Consider the following 18,634-nt stretch of genomic DNA (forward strand, 5'->3'; position numbering starts at 1 on the left):
ACAACTTTATTTCATGCACATTGGTATAACGATGTCAGATTCTCTTGAACTGGAGCTACAGACAGCTGTGAGCTGCCATGTGGGTGCTGGAAATTGAACTCGGGTCCTCTGGAGGAACAGTCAGTGCTCTTAACCTCTGAGCCATCTCACCAGCCCCTTCCATTCTTAAAAGATATGTTAGCTAGGTATTACAATCTGGTTGACGATTCTTTTAACCATTCATTAAGTTTGTTTATTTTCTTTTGCCTTCCATTGTTTATGATACGAAATCACAATTATTCAAAACATTAACTTCATAAAGTCAATGTATCTTTTTCTCTGCCTTTTCAAGATCATCTTCTTGGCTTGGTTTATTAGTAACAGAAAGTTACTGTTTATATCATGACCATTATTAGAGACCCATCAGAAAACTGCAGCTGAGAGCTAAGGGGAAGAAGAGCACTAAGGGACCAAAGCCAGCAGCTGCTCCCCTCCTGCAGGGCCACGCCTACTCTGTTGGAGTGACTTCTCCTCCCAGGAGTTTTAGCCACCTGCAGTTTCCTGCTGTTCCAAAGGCCAGGGCAGGATTGTCTAAGAACTGAGTTTTGAGAAAATGAAGAAAAAATCTGAAAAGAGAAAACAACTTCTCCCACTCATACTGAGCATCAGCTGTCTCCTTCCCAGAATCTCCCGGCAGAGCCAGCTGAAGGGGCTGCAGGCAGAGTTAACTGAAGGGGCTGCAGGCAGAGCCGGATGAAGGGGCCGCTGTCTTGTTCTGGTTCCCAGCTTCAGGGTTTGTTGTCTAGAGACCAGGCTGGAAGATATACAAGGTAACAAAAATGCTAAATTCTTGCCACTCCATTGACTTACCGCCCTGTGGCTGCCTTCTGCAGTTATCCCTGCTGGTGACTCCCTTAAGAAGCCTCACATACTCCCATGTGTGCGTATTTTGTTCCGATTTTATTGCTGCACTCAGTGGGAGCAGGGTGCTTACCCAGAACTTGAATGAAAATTGCTTTTGAAATGGAAAGAAATTTAAATATTTTCTAATTAGTACAAAACAAAATTATTAATTTCTTTGGAATAATTTTATCATGTTTTATGTTTCTAATTCTCATTTCTTGCAATTTACATTATAACTAAACACTGATTCTCTTCTCAATTACCTGCTTTCAGAGGCTCAGGAGAATTCTTTACTGGCTGACACCATTCCAGATGGGAGTAGTGTGGGTGGAAGAGCTCTCTTGCTTTGGGGACATTGCTACTGGAGACTTCTGGGAAATGTAGTCTTCTAAGTACCAACGTGGGGTAACAACAGGAAAGGAGACATGGAAATAGATGACATCTCAGAATTTTTCTTCCCACAAGCATGCAATGATTACATGGTGTTCTTTTGTTTTTCTTTAAGTATGGAAAAGTCACTTGTTTGATTTAGGTGGTCATTAAGATAGATAAAACATGTCCTCAATTAGCTCTAGAGAGCAGCACTAGAATTTTCCAGACGTTTCCCATGACCTTTTCAACTTCAATGTATTGTTCTTTCTATAATCACTCTTTTGTGTTTTTCCAAAATGAATATATAATGATGGCAATTTGATGGGAGAATTCAATTTTAAGTGGATATTTAATAGAGAGAAAATATAACAAATGCCCCCAAATAGGAATGTATTGCAAAAGAAAGAAAGAAAAACCCTGGTAGATTTACTGTAAATATGAACTACAGAAAAAGATTTTACTTTATAAGGAATAGGGAAATTAAAATAATGATTTCTTCATAAGTATTATGATTCTTTACAAAGCTACTTTTGGGACAGCCAGCCAGTACTGCAGAGCCTTCATGTGAATTAGTGAAGTTCCCAATTCTGTTGAAAAATCTCAGCTCGGACAGAGAGTAGAAGGCTCCAAGCTCAGCTTCGCACTCCCCGTCAGCCACTATCCACTGCCCGCTACCACGTGTTAGAGTCTTTTCTGGGCACTGGGGATATAGAAGAAGAAAACAGTTCTTTCCCCCATGGTGTGTTCATTCTAGTGGGGCGGCAATCTAGACAAGTAGTAAATAGACCGTCTTTTCAATTACAGATAATTAAATACAGCGAAACTCGGACATAAGTGCATGGATAGGGGGAGGCCGGGGAGATGGCTCAGCCACTAAAGTGCTGGCCAGCAAACATGAGGACCTGAGCACCCATGGAAAACCAGACATGACAGCACTAGTCTGAGTCAGTGAGCTGCATGCATGTTCACTGAGTGACTGGCTCCATAAAATGGAGAGTGGTTAAAAAAAACCCTCTGATCTAAACACACACACACACAACCGTGCACACACATGCACAACACACACACACCTGTACACGTGTACACACAGTAAGATAAAAGTGAATGAGGAAGAAGGAAGTCAGAGTGCTTTGTAGGTCGATCCAGGAAGGTATATTACTTTTCTCAACACTGTGACCAAATATCTGGCAGAAGGCAGCTTAATGAAGGGAGGGTTTATTTTGGCTGCGGCTTGAGGGGAGTAAAGTTCATCGTGACAAGAAGACATGGAAGAAAATGGATGTCCCCAGTCAGGAAGCAAAGCTCACACCGAATGAACTTTCTCTTTTTCCCATTTTTCCTTCAGCCTGGACCCCAGCCCACACCTAAAGTGGTGCCATCCTTAAGTCCCTCTGGAAACACCCTCACAAACACACTTCCTAGGTGACTCTAAAGCCAGTCAGGTTGACAGTGAGGATTAACCATGGCGGAAGGCCTCTCTGAGATAGCGCACAGAGACTTTGAGGAAGCAAAGGAGCGAAACTGGAAGTCTGGGCTGTTCCAAGCCCATGAAACAGCCAATAAAGGCTGGGTGTGGAGGCCCAGCAAGGAACAGTTTGTCGACAGTAAAATGAGGGATGGGCAGAGACATTTGAGAAGACACCAGAGAGTTGGGGGTAGAGTAAGAGCAGGTGGCAAGGTGATCGAGAAAATTCCCTGCAGGCTGTGAGCAGAAGCACAGCTGATCAGACAGGAGCCCCTTCCCACTCCACCAGTGGAGCAGGTGAGAAATCAGGCCAACGAGTTAACACAGTCAGAAATGGGTGGGCAAGAAATGGACCACTGAAATCCAGTTTCCCGGACTTTGTAGCCCCTGGGTCCCTGTGATGCCTGGCAGAAGGCAGGGGAGAAACCCACAACAAGGATCTTGGGTTGCGATCTCTTAGCTTATCACTTATATTTCCCATTCTCCCAGCTTACTATTTCAACACTGCCAAGGATAACGTTTCTTATGTGCCTTCGGGTATTTAAGATTCCTATTACCACTTATTTAGAAAGTCAAGAGCTGTTCACATTAAATAACTCTGGCACTCACAAGTTGGTTTACGGGAGTCCAAAATGTTCCGAAAGGTATCTAGATTATATTACTACTTCAAGTGAGATGTCTGTGTGTCAAGGAGGGAGACTGGTGTGAGAACACTGAGGCCCAGAAGGTGAAGGGGCGTTCCCAGGTTCACATCGCCAAGTCAGCGGACTGAAACCCTTTGTACCCTCCCGGTCCTCTAGCTCTGTGCAACAGCTAGTTGTTTTAATAAAGGACCCTATGCCAGCGTGCGACTGTCCTGGCTCCAGGGCTCCAGAGCGAGACCAACTATCTCTTTAAGAAGGAAAGTGAAGACGGGAGGCTTACGCAGCTGCCGGCGAGCTGCCGACTGGCTCATCCCCTCCATCCACCTCTCCTCCCCCGCCCTCCACCTCTCACTCCCGGCAGCCCCAGCCCTAGCAAGCACCCGGCTAGCCACCTCCAGCTGGGGCTCCGGAGAGCAATCCGGCTGCCCTCCTGGGGCAGCCCAAACCATGGGAGCCTTCGCAGGTGATGACAAGGACCCCGGGGACCTCCGGGCCCACCGCCCAGCCGCGCCCGCCGCACCCAGGAGTGCAAGTGCGGGGGTGCGGGGCGCCGGCCCAGCACAGGAGCTGCCCTAGCCCGTGGCCGGCAGCGAGTCCTCCGAGCTTGCAGGCTGCAGCCACCCGCGCTCACCCGCCCCTGTCTCTCTCTTCCCTACCGCCGCAGGTTGCTGATCACCGCCAGGCGGCTGCTGCAGCGACTGCAGAGGCGCTGCGCCAAGCGGCGCGGGAGTCGTGCGAGCCGGCGGGACTGCGGAGGGCGAGTGGACCCAGGTGAGAGGCCGCGGCGGAGCGGGAGGGGACTTGTGCGGCTCCGTGGCCACCGGGGGCGACTTGAGACCGCTTGCTGTGGCGCAATCCGGTAGGGGCACCAGCCGAGGAGGGGATTAATCGTGACTCATTCCTACCCTCCCTCCATTCCCCTGCATCCTCCTGAGCACTCCTCTCCCTCACGTGAAATTTACTAATTAGAGGATGCTGATTTCAGTAGGGAAGACGCCCAAGGTCTTCCTTGGCGTGTAGTGGGTTTTAGGGAACAATTCCTTCGCCCTTCCTATTTGTTTTCCTCTTTTGGCATTCCGCAAACCTGTGAGCTTCTCTTTGGAACAGCACACCCACCCCAAGGTCAAGTGTCTACGACTGCTTCCTTCCTTTCTTGCCCGCTGAGAAGCATCAGAGCTCCGCAGTAGAGCTGGCAAAATTTCCCATGATCCCTAGGGTGGGAAATTTGCCTCAGTCTCCCTGGAGCTTCCGCGGTTTATGCTGTTTTCTCTTTCCTCTCCCTAACGGGGAGCCAGACGGCTTGCAACACCTGCCAGCCTAAAAGTCCACATTCCGTGCCTCAACTCTGCAGGGGTGGGAAAGCTGGTCACGTGCTGCCCGCTTCCTTGCCCTTCTCTGTCCATCTGGGGATGTAGGCCCTCGTTGGGTTGCCGGAGTTTCCCAGATAATGCTGGTCTCTGCAAATCGAGGGGTGTAAGGGAGAGCTAGAGCCTGAGGTTCTGGGCCCTAACTTGCTGGTTGGCCCCAAGTAGCCATCTTACTATTTTGGGGGTGTTGGTGTCTGCTTGTCTGTTCAGTGCAGCTGAGCTAGGTGATCCGTACAGTTCAGTATACCACTTGAGCGTGGCTTCGGCAACTCTGGAGACTCATCCATTAAAACAATTTAAGTTTAGGTTCTCGAAATATTTGGGGTCCCCTTGGTTAATCTCTTTCAACTCTGGACTTCTCAAGTGAAATGTTGACCTTGTGGGCCGTACAGCCTGGAGGCATCAGTTGATTCTATGGGGGACATCCCTGCGGTGCTGACAAGTTACTTATCCTCCCCTAAACTTCCTCATTTGTAAACCTGGAGAGAAGGATGCTTGCCTTAGAGGGTTGTCCTAAGATGAGAGTCACGTGGAAGCTCTTGAGACAGTGCTGGCTTGACTGACACACACAGTAGGTTCTCAGGGATCCAGAATTTGGAGGTAAATTAGGAGAGAGTAGTTCTTTGCCCTACAGTCTCCTCCACATCCCAGTAGAAGGTGTCACTGCAGGGGGTGGTGGGAGGAGGGAGGGGCTGGTAATGGCAGCAACCAGGAGATGCAAACACTGCCGACCGGAGAGCTGCAACAGTTCTAGCAAATAATGGGTCACCTGCAGGCATATATAACCCAGCCATGGGCTTGGAGGACCCTGGCATCCAGGGGTGTCATCCCTCAGGGAACAGGAGCACCTGTGTCTTGAGTGCTGGCAGGGAGCCAGAACCAGACTTGCAGATCCCACACCAATCCTTGCCTTCCCTGGAATCTCTTCTGAGACTGAAGCAAGGGCCAAGTCGTGGTTGCCCACATCTCCTAGTCTCTAGCTGCTTCTTGCTGTCATTTTCAGTCTACCGTCCATCCTGTCTAGGTTTAGTTTATTCCAGATAGATGCCTTTTGCCTTTTGACAGCAGCATAAAGGAGGTGCCCAACAGGGTGGGGCGGAGCTTTTGCTGCAGCACCAGTTAGGTCAGAAGAAAGTGTGATGAACCCCCATCCACCTGCTTCTGCCCTAACTCTCTGCTAGACCATGAGCTCCTCCTGCCAGAGGCCCGGGCTTTGCTTCTCTGTCTCCAGCCTCTGACCCATGACAAGGCATAAAGTAGGTGCTTAATAAGTGTTGAGTTAAATACATTTGAGAGGATGAGGCTTTCAAACCAACTGTGTGGGGGGGGTATAATGAATTGACTTTCAAAGGCTGCTCATTGCACAGGTGTTGGTTGTCATAGAGATTACTAATATTCATTATTGCCATCGGCTGTGGCTACCAGACATTTTACCTGCATTTCTATATCCTCATTAGGGGCAAAGGGACCAGGTGGGCCTGGGAACCTGAGGTTGGCAGTCAGGGTCCAGATGGCACTGGTTATTAGCGGGATATTGCTGGGGTGAGAGGGCTGCACAGAACTAATCAAACTCAGAAAGACAGCAGTCGAAGGTCGGAAGACCCAGGAACCAGATGCCAGTCCACTGCCACCTCAGTGTGTGACCTTGGGCTTAACCCTTCAGCGTGCGTTCATCTGCATCTGTACACTGAGGAGACACTAGGTGGTCCCTGAGATCTGCCTGCCTCTGCCTCCCCAGTGCTGGGATTAAAGGCGTGTGCCACCACTGCCTAGCTGAGAGGACTTTTAAAAGTAAAAATGGTGGTTATTTATTATTCCTAATATCGTGTATGGAATGCCAGAGCATTGTAGGTGGTCCTTGTATCAATCGTATCTGTTAGGAAGGAAGAAGGCTGAGAATTCGAGAGATTAGGGATGAGCCAGAAGGGAGTGGTGGTCTATCTAGCTCAAAGCACCGCCCGTTTCACTGGTCCTGCTGTCTCCACGTGTACCTTGCATGTGTGTGTGCATGTGTATGTGCGGACGTGCATGCGTGTGTGTGTGTGTTACACACAGGCATGGAGTTAGAGCAAGGAAAGCCATGAAGGACCATGAGGGCCGAGCAGGCCTCTCTCCCCAGAATGACTGCTGCAGAGGACATGCTGGGCTGAACTGAAGAGTGTGTGAGTCAGGGCTGCGGAGCTCTTCCCAGGCTGCTTAGCGGATGGCTGGAGGGTTCCCGGTTCTCAAGGAGAATGCCAGCGGTCTGAATGACAGTCCTGACAAATGTGCTTCCTGAGTGCTCCCTGTGTGTGACTTTAGCAGGTTTCAATTATTTCCTCCTCAGACCATCCTAATAGGGAGACTCCGTACGTTATTATGTCCCGTTTGCAGTGAGGAAGCCCAGCAGACAGGCTGAGAGTGTTATCCAGAGCTGGACAGTATAGAGCTGGGGATACGCTGGCTTGGGAGTCAAGGAGGTGATTTAGCATGATCCCTGCCTTAGACTGGGTCACCTTGGATAAGCCAGCCTCCCTCTGAGAGTCCATGTCCCCACTGCTCAAACAGGCTGAATGCATTGGCTGGCCCTAAAAGTCTAGCCGTGACCATGTTCCAGCATAGAGTGGAGGGATTCCCGGTCCCTTTGAACGGGGCTCAGTGTTATCATTCATTAGCTAGGCTCTGGGCCAGCTGCATGGCTATGAGAAAGAGCCGGAGCCAATCCTGAGTTTCGAGAAGCCCAGTATGCAGGCGTGAATGGTGTCCAGGGGGCATGCTGGCACATATTACTACTGGGAGGGCAGAGAAAGAGTAAGGAGTCGGTCCTTCCGCCCAGTGAATCCGGAAGACCCAGAGGGCTGATGCCATTGGCGTGTTTTCCTCTGCTGGATGTGGGAATAATAATATAAGCTTCTTCCCAGCCCCAGTGTTAGAGGCCTGTGAGTTCTTTCCCCAGCCGCTTAGAAGGTAGCTACAGAGTCTGGGGGACCACCTATGATCACTCGTGACACTGTTCAGTTGAACTATACAATGGTCTCAGGTGGACCCGACCTTTCCTGTCCTTAGAGGCCTCTAGAAGCAGGATCTGCTAAGTGTGTTTTTGGTATTTTTGAGACAGGGTCTCAAGCTGACCTTGAACTCATGACCCTCTGCCTCCAGAGTCCTGGGATTATAGGTATGTGCCACCGTACTTGGCAGAAGTGTGACTTTTCTATGTTGTTACAAAGTCTGTCTGGTGCCCGTGACTACCCGGAAGTTTCCGAAGCTTTTCCTCCACATCTCATCCACGAAGGAGAACCATTTACCCTGAGAAGTGGAGCCGTTGCTCGAGGTTTCTCAAAAGGGCAGGGGCCAGAACCATTCCATAGGAACGCATTTCTGAGTCATATGGGCTCATTCTGTGTTTAGGCCACCCAGGCCCTAGGGGTGGGCATCTGGTGCTCAGTGCTGGGAACGCTTGAGCCAAAAGCCCTTGCAGAGGCCGCCTGTGTTCCAGGCTGCTCTACATCTCTTAGTGGATGGATATTTATGAAGTGTTTTTCACATGCCCAGCATGGCCCTCTGAACTGAGGTGCTGAGCCAACCCTAAAGGAGTGTCTGGGAGGGAGTGGAAAGAGCCAGTATGAGAAGATTGAGGCTGGGCCGTCTCTGCACCCTGCTGACCACTCACTGCGGGGGGCCTGAGGTCGGGCCTCTCACGCCTGCAGAGCAGGAGGCAGAGGTGGCATGGATGAGGGTCCTTCAAGCTCCCGTGGGCTAAGGACATCACAGCTGTTTTCTTCTGTGTCCATTTTGTGGGGGCTGGGGTTGGATAGGGAGCAGGTACCTGTAACTTGAGGAAGATCCAGATAACGTAACGAGAGGCAGGAACAAACGCTCCGTGATTTGCTAGAGGGATAATGTTTGGGAATAGCTCCATTCAAAGCCTCCTCTTGAAAGATAGAATGCTGCAGATATGGATCGATGGATTCCTGTGTGTTCAGGTTTGGATCGGGAGCAGCAGGAGCCTGCTGTCATATGGGGACAGGCTGGCTGTGTAGCAAGGACGTGAGTTCACGGAGGTCTGCACCCTTGGGAGTCTGGCATAGCTTGGCCTGCTTTATATTTTGCCAGATCAGGGCCTTGCAGATGACGCTCGGAGTCCTGTTCTCTATGACATCGTAAGAGAAGAGCCCCGAATACCTCCAGGCTTCGATACCAGAAAGAAACCACGCAAACTGAGTGTGTTGGCTTTCTAAACCACTCACTATAGGCTGGGGCATAGCTCAGAGATAGAGCCCTTGCCCACCACGCACAAGTGCCTGGAGTCCTTCCCCAACACCACAGATGATGACAATGATGATGACGGTGATGATGATGATACATCTGATAATAATTTTAGTTTTGTATGTGTGTGTTGCCTGCCTGTGTGCACCATGTGAATGCCCAGGGTCCACAGAAGCCAGAAGAGGGCATTAGATCCTCTGAAACTGGAGTTACAGATGGTCGTGAGCCACCATGTGGGTTCAGAGAATCAAACCTGGGTCCTTTGCAAAAGCAACCAATGCTCTTAACCACTGAATCATCTCTCTGGCCCCCATAATGATACATTTAAAAGCTCTAACTCACTGCCCATATTTGACTTAGTTTGCCCAGACTTTTTTTGTTTGTTTGTTTTTCCAACTCCTTGTGTTTTTGGCTAGAGTCAGGCTGCTTGGATTTTAATCTTAATTCCCCCACCCCTGTCTGTTTCCCTCTTCTGTGAAATGGCAATAGTGTTCTCTGTTTGCTGAGGTCATTAGGAGGTTTATTCACAGAAATAGAAACAGGAGCAGGGAACCTCCCTTGCAGTTCCCTGTGAAGGCAAAGCGGACAGGCTGGGCTGTAGGAGCTCCACGTGCTCTCTGGAGAGAGGCAGTTGCTACCCTGCTCTGCCACTCTGGACTGCAAGAATGCCAGCCCAGTCTTCTCAGATCTGCTGATCTGTGCGACAGAAGCCTGGGTAACTGTTATGACGATGCTCGGCTTTAAAAATGGAACCCGTGGCGCAATATTCCCAATGCACATATTGAGCTAGGTTTGTGTTAGGTCATTGGTAACCTCTGGTGTAGATTTTCAGTGTGAGGCCCTCAGTGCTTAGAAGTTGCTGGCTGGTCTATGGAGCATGAAAACAGTTTGGCAGGTGCAGGCGAGGGTAGGCCCCTTCTGCGAGGCTGGGAGTTTGCCTTGCTTTGGCAGCTTGTACTTTTGGTTCTGCCTGCCTGCTTGCTGCCCCCTCCAATTTCTAAAGCCCTAGTTATGCCCCTCAAGTTCAGCAGCAGCCCTGCCTGACTGCCTTGGGTCTGAGACCTGCAGCACCTCTGTGCCCACTTGAAACTGGCCCTAGCCAAGCTTTCTACCATGGCGGCTCCAAAACCTTGGTTGGCAGCCTTAGTAGCGGGTCGCATTGAATGGCCTATGATGCCTGATACAACCGCTTTTCAATGGGCTCTATCAGGCCCGAGCATGGCAAACATGGCTGGCAGGACTTGACCTTCTCCCATTCCTTCTCCCTTGCTAAAACCCTTTAGATTACATCCTAAAGCTCGCTACCAAGGTCTATTCCCTTATTTGGTCACTTCCTCCTGAGGCTGACTGCCAAGGTCCTCCTATCAAAGTATTGAAGTCCAGCAATCAAAAATCCCCTTTTGGCCACACAATTAACATGCCCAATCAAAACTAAGCAACTCATTCTAATACAGGGTTTTCCGTTCTCTCTTTAAACTGTCATTTACCGATGGCCATGTCTGTCTCCTTTGTATCCAGAGGTAGTCCTTTGTCCCTCTGGGGCAAATATCCCTTCCCCTTGTCCCTTATTCCCTCCCCCTTCTCCCTCATCCTCTGTCCCCATCTTTCATTCCCTGCCCTCTGTTCCTCTGGGGCAAATAAATCTCCTTTGTGCTGAGAACTTGGTCTTCAGGTGTCTTGTGCTGAGTTTGGGGTCCTTTCAACTTTGAGATGTGAGAACAGGCCCCTGATGAGCAGTTTCTATCTTTGGAAGCTGAGGTCCTGCTGTCCTCTGCTTCAGTGGAATATGACCTGACCAGCAAGTAGGCAGTCTGCCTGCTGCCCTGTCACATGGCACTCAGAGAAAGTGGGCTCTGGTTGTAGGGGAAGCCTAGAGGGCTCTAGAAGAAGGGCCTCTGAGGAACTTAGAATTAGCAGGAAGAACCCCACAAGCGTGGATTCAGAAGAAAGCCACTGATGGCAGTTTGCACTTGTGGCCCCAGTTAATCAAATATTCATCAAGCAACTTAATCTGATAAGGCTCTGTTCTGAACGCGCCAGGGGAGGCAAGGCACAGCTACTCCTTTACATCCATTCTATCGAGTGTCTGTCTCAGGTCCAAGGTGTGCTCCCTGCCCAGGAGGAGCTTTCTAGCCTGGCTAAAGATGAATGGCCAGATGGTATGTAGGGCCTGGCACACAGAAATCCTACTAACAGCCATCACTGGGCTCTGCCTTTTGAGTATTGGGTACTGGCCACAAGGAGGCAAGTTTTAAAGCACATGGAATCTGCATGGCATCCCTACCATGTCTGCCACTCAGTGAAGTAGCCGTGTTACAGTTGCCCTGGAAGATTTGGCAGACCCAGAAAAAAGACAGAGTATGGGTTGGCTGGAAGAAAAGGACGCAGCCAAGCTTTCCAAGGGCCCGGAGCATGGGTCGGAGGTGCTTTTGTGTTTAGCAGACCATATCCAGACCCAGTTTTCAGGACCCATCTCCCCCAAAACACCGAATGAGGCCCCTTATAGGTTATCAATACTTTATAGTGGAAAGCACGGAGGCTCTGAGTGGGGAAGCAATTTGTTCCCTGTTATGCAACAGAACCTGCACACTTTGGGCAAAGAGGCTGTGTTCTCCCTCTACCCCTGGACAACGATTCGTTGGATGACCACATGATCACCAAGTGCCTCTACTTCATGGGTGAACACGTTGTCATGGTTTAGAAAACTGGGACTCCTAGAGAGAAGAGCTGGCCCAAGGTTTTATACCCATAGTGACAGGATCAGGACTCGGACCTCCTGGCTTCCTACACTGTAGAGACAGACGAGCACTCTGCAGGGGCAAAGAGATCCTCTGCAGATATTCAAAACCCAGCCACAGGAGGCAGCCTGCACAGCACTGAAGGCAAGCCCTCACCTAGCACTTTCTAAGAGCCATCTAGGGAGGCAAATCCTCACATAGACCAGAGCATGTTCATCTAGCAATAACCATATGGCGCATTTGGAGCTGGGGTGAAGACTCAGCAGTTAGGAGCGTTGCTGCTATTTGAGAGTTCGGTTCCTAGCACCCACATCTGGAGGCTCACAACTGCCTGTATCTGTCTCCAGGGGTTCCAACACATCTGACCTCTCTGCACACAGCTCCACATTACTAAAAATAAAAGAAATCTACAGGAAAAAATATAATGTATCTTCAGAGCTAGCTTCTGGCATCAGGGCTGCCCGCAGAGGCCAGGATGTCCTAGGGGCGCTCCAGAGATGGCATGGCAGTGAGTGGCAGCTGTGCATGACTCATCCCACGGTGCAGAGGGTCTGGAATTCCAGAACAGGGCACGGTGACATAAGCAGTCAGCACCACTCACAGTCCCAAAAGATGGTATGTCCAGGAAGGCTTTCTGGAGGAGGAAGACCCAGAATTCTGGCAGAGTACGAGTTGAGGGAAAGAAGAGGACAAGGACAGTAAAGCTGATGATCCCCAGCTTGGGGCCAAGGGCACAGCCCTGCTCCCTCTGCAAGTGGAGGCGCAGGAGATGCTAGGTCTGTCCCAAAGTCGCACAGGAAACCAGCTTGATGCCATTCCTCATTCCCTCACACCCCTCTCTTCCTTGTGCTGTATTCTCTCTCTCTCTCTCTCTCTCTCTCTCTCTCTCTCACACACACACACACACACACACACACACACACACCTACCTTCCCTTTCGGAAGTGACAGACTTTAGACACTGAGCTAAGTGTGAGAGAGGCTGGTTGAACATCACCTCTACAGTGAGACACAGACATGTGACAGAGGTCATCTCCTTCATCTTTGGGGTCCTGAGCCTGTGGAGAGGAGCCTCAGATCCATCCTCTGAGGTGGCTCTGGCTCCTCTGAGCTTCTCGCTGTTCAGGGTGCGCGCTGGCTTCAGAGGTGGGTCTAGCATCCTTCCAGGTCTGCTGACTGTTAGCCTGGAACTTGAAAAACACCGTGTGACCCCACCCTTAGCCAGGTTCCCAGCTACCAAAGAAGGACAATTGTTCGTTCCAGAGAGCAGATGGGACACTCTCCTGAGAGCCTATGTGTGTAGCAGGTAGCCCCCCAGAGCTGCCTCTGGTCATCTCCCTTCCCTGTACCTTAGCCCCTCCCCCTCCTCAAAGCCCCCAAGTGACAAAGAACACTACTATCCACACAGGCCCAGGTATGTGGGACCTTCCAGCCCTGTCCTGAGAGCCCACCAGGGACAGCATTGTTCTCCAAAGGGATGCTAAGTTACAAGGAATTTAACCAGCTGGTCCTGGGTCCCACGCTACCACGTGGAAGCTGCATCTCCAAACTCCTCAGTCCAACCTCAGTTCTCCCCTCTTTTACTGGTTCTCTCCCTCACTCTGTTCTCAGAGGAGACTTCTGCACATCCATTCCTCATTCCTCCGCTCTCACCCAGGGTCTTCAAAGTAGGAGCATGACCAGGGTGAGCTAAGAGCTAAGGAAGGACCCTTGGTGTGTGACTCCAGAAAAGTCCCCAAGTGAACCTGGGCTTGATCTTTTCCAGATCAGCCGTCTCCCCTGTGCCCCTCCTTCCCACTGCTATTATGTTAGTCACCTGGTTCCTCTCTATGTAACTTTCTTCCTGTAACTACTGATATGGGCTTGTGTTCAAAGCCCAGTCCAAATGCTCTTTTAGGAATCCTCCTCCAAGCCAAGCAGCTCCTCCTTAAAACCCTACAACTCCTCCTTAGAACCCCACAGCTCCTCCTTTGAACCCAGGCCCTTTGCCATTATGCCAGGTTCTGCATGGTCAGAAGTGGGATGGCCCTTTGCTACCTCCAAGAAAAGGTGTTCCTTTGTGGAGCTCCAATACTGAGGGGACAATGGCCTCTGGGTTCCTTAGGACCGACAGGTGGAGGGTATTATAAGGGTCCCAAAGATGAGCCGTCACATTGAGAGGAGGGCTCAGGTTGAGGCTGTGTTGGTCCTTTCACTCCTCACTCAGAGCGGACAGCCATGGAAATCGCTGTCAACCCTTTATCCTTTACTGTGAAAAAGCACTCAATTTGTCTGGCCTTGTTACCTCATTGATAACTGGTCAATGTAATTAAATTTAGCCTCTGAGGAGCAAAATCGGAGCGAAATTAAACTAGATTGGAAACTCCATTTGTGCTACTCCAGGGTTCAGCCCGTAGTAGATGCACGATAAATTCCAGGGGAAAGTTTGTCAGTCTTGTTTTCTCATGTCTCTTCACTTGGCTAGCAAGCTTGCTCCTCACCACAGGGGTTTAAATAGGCCAGGTGCCTGTAGCACACGATGGTCACTTAGAGAAAAGGTCACTCTGAGAAGCAGTCCTTCAGAGACAATCACTCCGGATGGTGGACTTGGGGACCCTCAGGTCCTCTCCTGCTCTGAACTTCTGTGATTCTGTGAAGACTTGATTCCCATTGGTTGATTATTAGAAGTCATTGGGGTTCAGCCCGAATGTCTGTTTAGCCATGAAAGAAGGCAGAATTCTGTAACAGTCATGCGCTATTGAGGATTTTCTTCCAAGAGGTATAAACTCCCTACCAAGAAGAGCTTCGATGGAGCCTAGGTAGAAAACTCGATGAGGCAGTTAGGGCGCATGTCTGTTTCCATTAGATTTGGGAAGGGGTGTTCGGATGGATTTCCTGGGGTAAGAGTAACCCTAGGAAATACTATGCCTGGCATGAGTATGGCACACGGGAAGTACTCAGAGGAATTGCTGAGTAAATAAATGTCAAGCAGCCTTGGCATCTCTGTCAGGAGAAATATTTGGCTGGCAGGGTTTCCGGGCTACCCCAGAGGCCACGTGGCAGCTTCATCCTCAGTGAGTGTACACGTGTGTTGTGTGTGTGCTTCCTAAGTCTCCTCCTGCCCGCCACTGTTCCTCCCCCATCTCTCCCACCCTCTCCCCCTCCTAGCTCAAGTAAGGCCAGTAAACAGAGAGCTGCGTGTGTTTACAGCACAAAGGTCATTTTTGCGAACCACCTCATAATTAAGACAATGACCACCTGCCTCATCCCCAGAAGTTTCCTCTTGCCCCTAGTAACGTGTTGCTCTCTGGTCTCAACCTCTCTGCCTGTGCAACCGCTTACCTGCTTCCCATCCCTAGTGTTTCCAGAAGTTTCCACAAATGTAATCCTAAGTGTACATTCCGGAGGGCCTGGCCTTGCTCATTCAAAATCATTATTTTGAGTCATGTTGTATATATGAATGGATGATCCTTTGGGGCACTGAGGACATGGATGAGTGGGCAGGGTGCCTCCTGAGAAATCATGAGAATCTGAGGTAAGATCCCTAGAAACCGTGTAAAATCCAGGGGGAGTTGTGCACCTCTGTAGCTCCAGCATTGGCAAGCAGAGACAGGTGGGGCCTGGGGACTCTCACCAGCCAGCAAGCTTTGGCAAAACAGCCAGCTCCAGGTTCAATTAGAGACTCCGTCTCAAAAAGTAAGATAGACAGGTGATGGAGGAAGACATCCAGCATTGACCTAAGTGTCTACGTGTACAGCCACAGGTGACTACAGTCACCCACCCATCTTCATCTCTATCCTGGGCCTGGTGCAGCTCAGGGATGCAAGTTGGACCCACCTGATAGTCAGCACAGATCAGCACCTGGACATATCTGCAGAGCGCAGGTCCTTGGAGCCTCGCTGTGCAAACAGGGACCCTATGGAAACTTAGTCAGAGTCCATTTGTGACTGACTTTTCAAGAAAGAAGGCCAGAGCTGTCCCTGGAGACTGTAGGAGAGTCTGGTGACTTTTCTGCCTCCTTTCTCTCTGAGATGGGGACAGTAGAGCCTTGCTGTGGATGAGAGGCAGGGACTGAGCTCTCCAGCTATCCTTCTCCACCCGGGGATGAGGGATGTGTGTCTTCACCATTGCTATCCTAAGGTTGCTGGGCGGGAAGCAGATGAGGGCCCTGTGCTCATTCAGAAGGGTCTGCAGAGCTTGGCTTGGGCCTAGGTGGTTCAGAACAGTGTATGACAGCTTTCTCTGCTGTGGTCTGGCTCTCTTGACGGTAGCAGCGGCACCCTCCTGCGGATGCTCTTCCACATCCCTGTGGCATTGTCTAGGCTCAGAAGCCGGCCACAGGTGGGGCTGTACTCTAAGGAGCCACAGTCGGAGCTATGAATCTGACCTACTGTGGAGCCATCCACAGGCCTCCCTGCCTGGATGACCTGAGCAGACGAACAGGCTTGACAGGCTCCCGAGAGCCTTTTAGAGGGCACTGCATGGGCAAAGCTATGACTCCACGTGAACTCAGGGTGGTTGGAAAGTAGGCATGGAGGTGAGGCTAGGATGTCACAACAGCTCTGAGAGGCAAGGAGTGTAACCTTCACTTTGTAGGCAGAGATACCAGTGCATCAAGAGGCCAGAGATGTGTGGCCATAGGCAGAGGTAGATGCCCCAGATTCTACCCCTAGGAGAAGAGAGGGAATTCCAAGAGTCCCCTTCCTGGAGCCCAGAGTTGCTCTTTGGGGAATCTCAGGATGCTGGGGTCTTCTGACTCCTGCAGGAACAATCACTTGTGTGCCAAGCCCCTCTCCAGCCTGTGCCTTGATACTTTGAGCTATTGGCATAGGAAGCCAAGACACATCAGACACAGGTGCTCAGTAAGTCCTGGGACGCCAGGAAGTGCTGTGGCTGAGAGTGGGGAGACCACGGTGGCAGGTTTGCCTTTAGAGGTCAACTTTTAACTTGGCCATAATTTTTCCTCTTGCCACACGGATGTGAAAACACTGGCTACAAGGGAAAATAGAGAACAAATTTATATGACTGACTCTTGTGTTTGAGCTTGAATTTGCCCTGTAAGACTTTGGTCAAGTCCAGTGGCTTTGCCACATAGAAAATCTATCCATTGTGCAGATGTTATGGGTGGGAGGAGTAAGCTGGCAACCTATCCTTCAAGAAAGCAGTTTGGCGGAACATTCAGACTTGTTGATCCTGGAATCCGCCCAGGAATCCACCCTGAGGAAATGACACTAAATGTAGACCCATAACTATGGACAAAGATAGCCATTATTGCCCTGGCTTTGGTAACGAGAACGTGCTAGTGTTCAGGAGAAGGGGAAAGGTAACCATCAAGGACCAGTGATGGAAGATTATGCGGCCATAAAACACTGTGCGTGTGTGCTTGTGTGTGTGCACGTGTCTTTGTTCACGTGGGTGCAGGTGTGTGACGCATGTTCACGTGTGTGGGTATAGAAGCAGCTGTGGCCCAGCACTTGTGTGGGGGGCAGAGGACAGCCTTGGGGGTCAGTCCTCACCCTCGCTGCAGCTACGCTTGCCAGGATTCTCCTGCCTCCGCTCCCTTCTCGCCCAGAGCACTGGGGTTGCAGATACGCATTTGCAGGGGCTCTGGAGATTCCAACAGCTCTGCACACTGGCACAACAAGTACTTTCCCCGCTGAGTCACTTCCCCAGCCCCCACAAAACACGTTTCATAAAGACCGCGCCATATGGACAATTCTTAAACCATGTTAAAATTTTAAAAGATGCGAAGTTGTATATATACTATGGTTAGAGCCATGCAGAAGCAATACCAACACCCCCCTCTCACAAAAATACTCCATGCTAGCCTGGTGGTGGTGACACATGCCTTTTATCCCAGCACTCAGGAGGCAGAGGCAGGAGGATCTCTTGAGTTCAAGGCCAGCCTGGACTGGTCTACATAGTGAGTTTCTGGACAGCCAGAACACTGCTTGCAGTGTAGGCTGTGCCTGCTGTGAGTGCCAATATCTGGAACACCTCCGATTGACCCTCAAGACATAGACTCTCAGTAGACAGCCACTGCAAGAGCCAGTGCATGGCAGAGCCCAGGAGGAGAGATGGAAGGTTTGGTTCTGTTTGGCCTTCGTGCTTGCTCAGGGCAAATACATAGTCTCCAAAGGCTATCTGGCCACCTGCTGGAAGTCCTACCCCAGCTGTGACGTGCTCTGTGTGCTAAGGGCTTCTGTGCAGGCACTGCCCTTCATTGTCGTGACCGTGGTTTCACCTCAGGTACATTTGTGGAAACTGACGCTGAGAGGGACTGGCCTGAGGGCCCACGGCTACCCTGGACTGAGAGTGAATCCCATAGAATGTGATGTACCGTCCAAACTCTTGTGCTACAAGGAACCTGCTGGTGTTGGTGCTAAGGGCATCGTTTTGTACCAATCCTGGAACATAGGAACTTCAGCTAGACCCATCTAATAAACTGATTGTCGGACCCATGCTATTGTATTTTACGAAGATATAGCAAACTCTAAGCTGCCCAGTACTGAGCCACTAAAGGCATCACAGGGTTGGGTTTCTACAGGCCCCTGTCACATTTTCAGCCACACATAGCCTTACCTCGCATGCGTTTCTGTTTATATCATATTTAATATATGTTGGTTCACATCCATGGACATACAGCCAAGAGCACTATGGCTCATGCCCCAGGGAAGTATTTCTGACCAGTGTATTTCTCAGTGAGAGAGCCTTCCTGTGCAGAGAAACACCAGATAGTGTTTTAGCATGAGGCTTGGGGCAATCATTTCAACCATGAAATCACAAGCAAAACTGTTGAAAATATGGCTATGTGTAGACCTCAACTAGGTCCTATGCTTACAGTAGAAGAGATCGGCCAACAAGCTACCTTGGTGGGAGAGATGGCTCAGGAGTTAAGAGCCCTGGCTGCTATTCCAGACCACCAGGTTCAGTTCCCAGCACC

The 18,634-nt window shown here is 50.4% G+C and overlaps 1 protein-coding gene across 12 annotated transcripts in view; it reads left to right on the forward strand.

Moving 5' to 3' along the window:
* Positions 1-18,634, forward strand: part of Snph (syntaphilin) — a 49,330-nt gene that overhangs the window by 7,123 nt on the left and 23,573 nt on the right. For 4 of the 12 annotated variants that reach the window (XM_057780767.1, XM_057780771.1, XM_057780772.1 and 1 more), the window contains exons 1-2: positions 3,670-3,826; positions 4,028-4,134. Coding sequence is in view for 1 of the 12 variants with exons in the window: in XM_057780766.1 (XP_057636749.1) it covers positions 4,028-4,134 (107 nt within the window). In the remaining 11 variants the exon portion in view is untranslated. Of the gene's footprint in view, positions 1-3,669; positions 4,135-18,634 lie in introns of those variants that run through there. The other 8 variants (XM_057780774.1, XM_057780776.1, XM_057780768.1 and 5 more) reach the window with 5 other exon arrangements.

Source organism: Chionomys nivalis, chromosome 9, assembly GCF_950005125.1.
Source record: "Chionomys nivalis chromosome 9, mChiNiv1.1, whole genome shotgun sequence".
NCBI lineage: Eukaryota > Metazoa > Chordata > Mammalia > Rodentia > Cricetidae > Chionomys > Chionomys nivalis.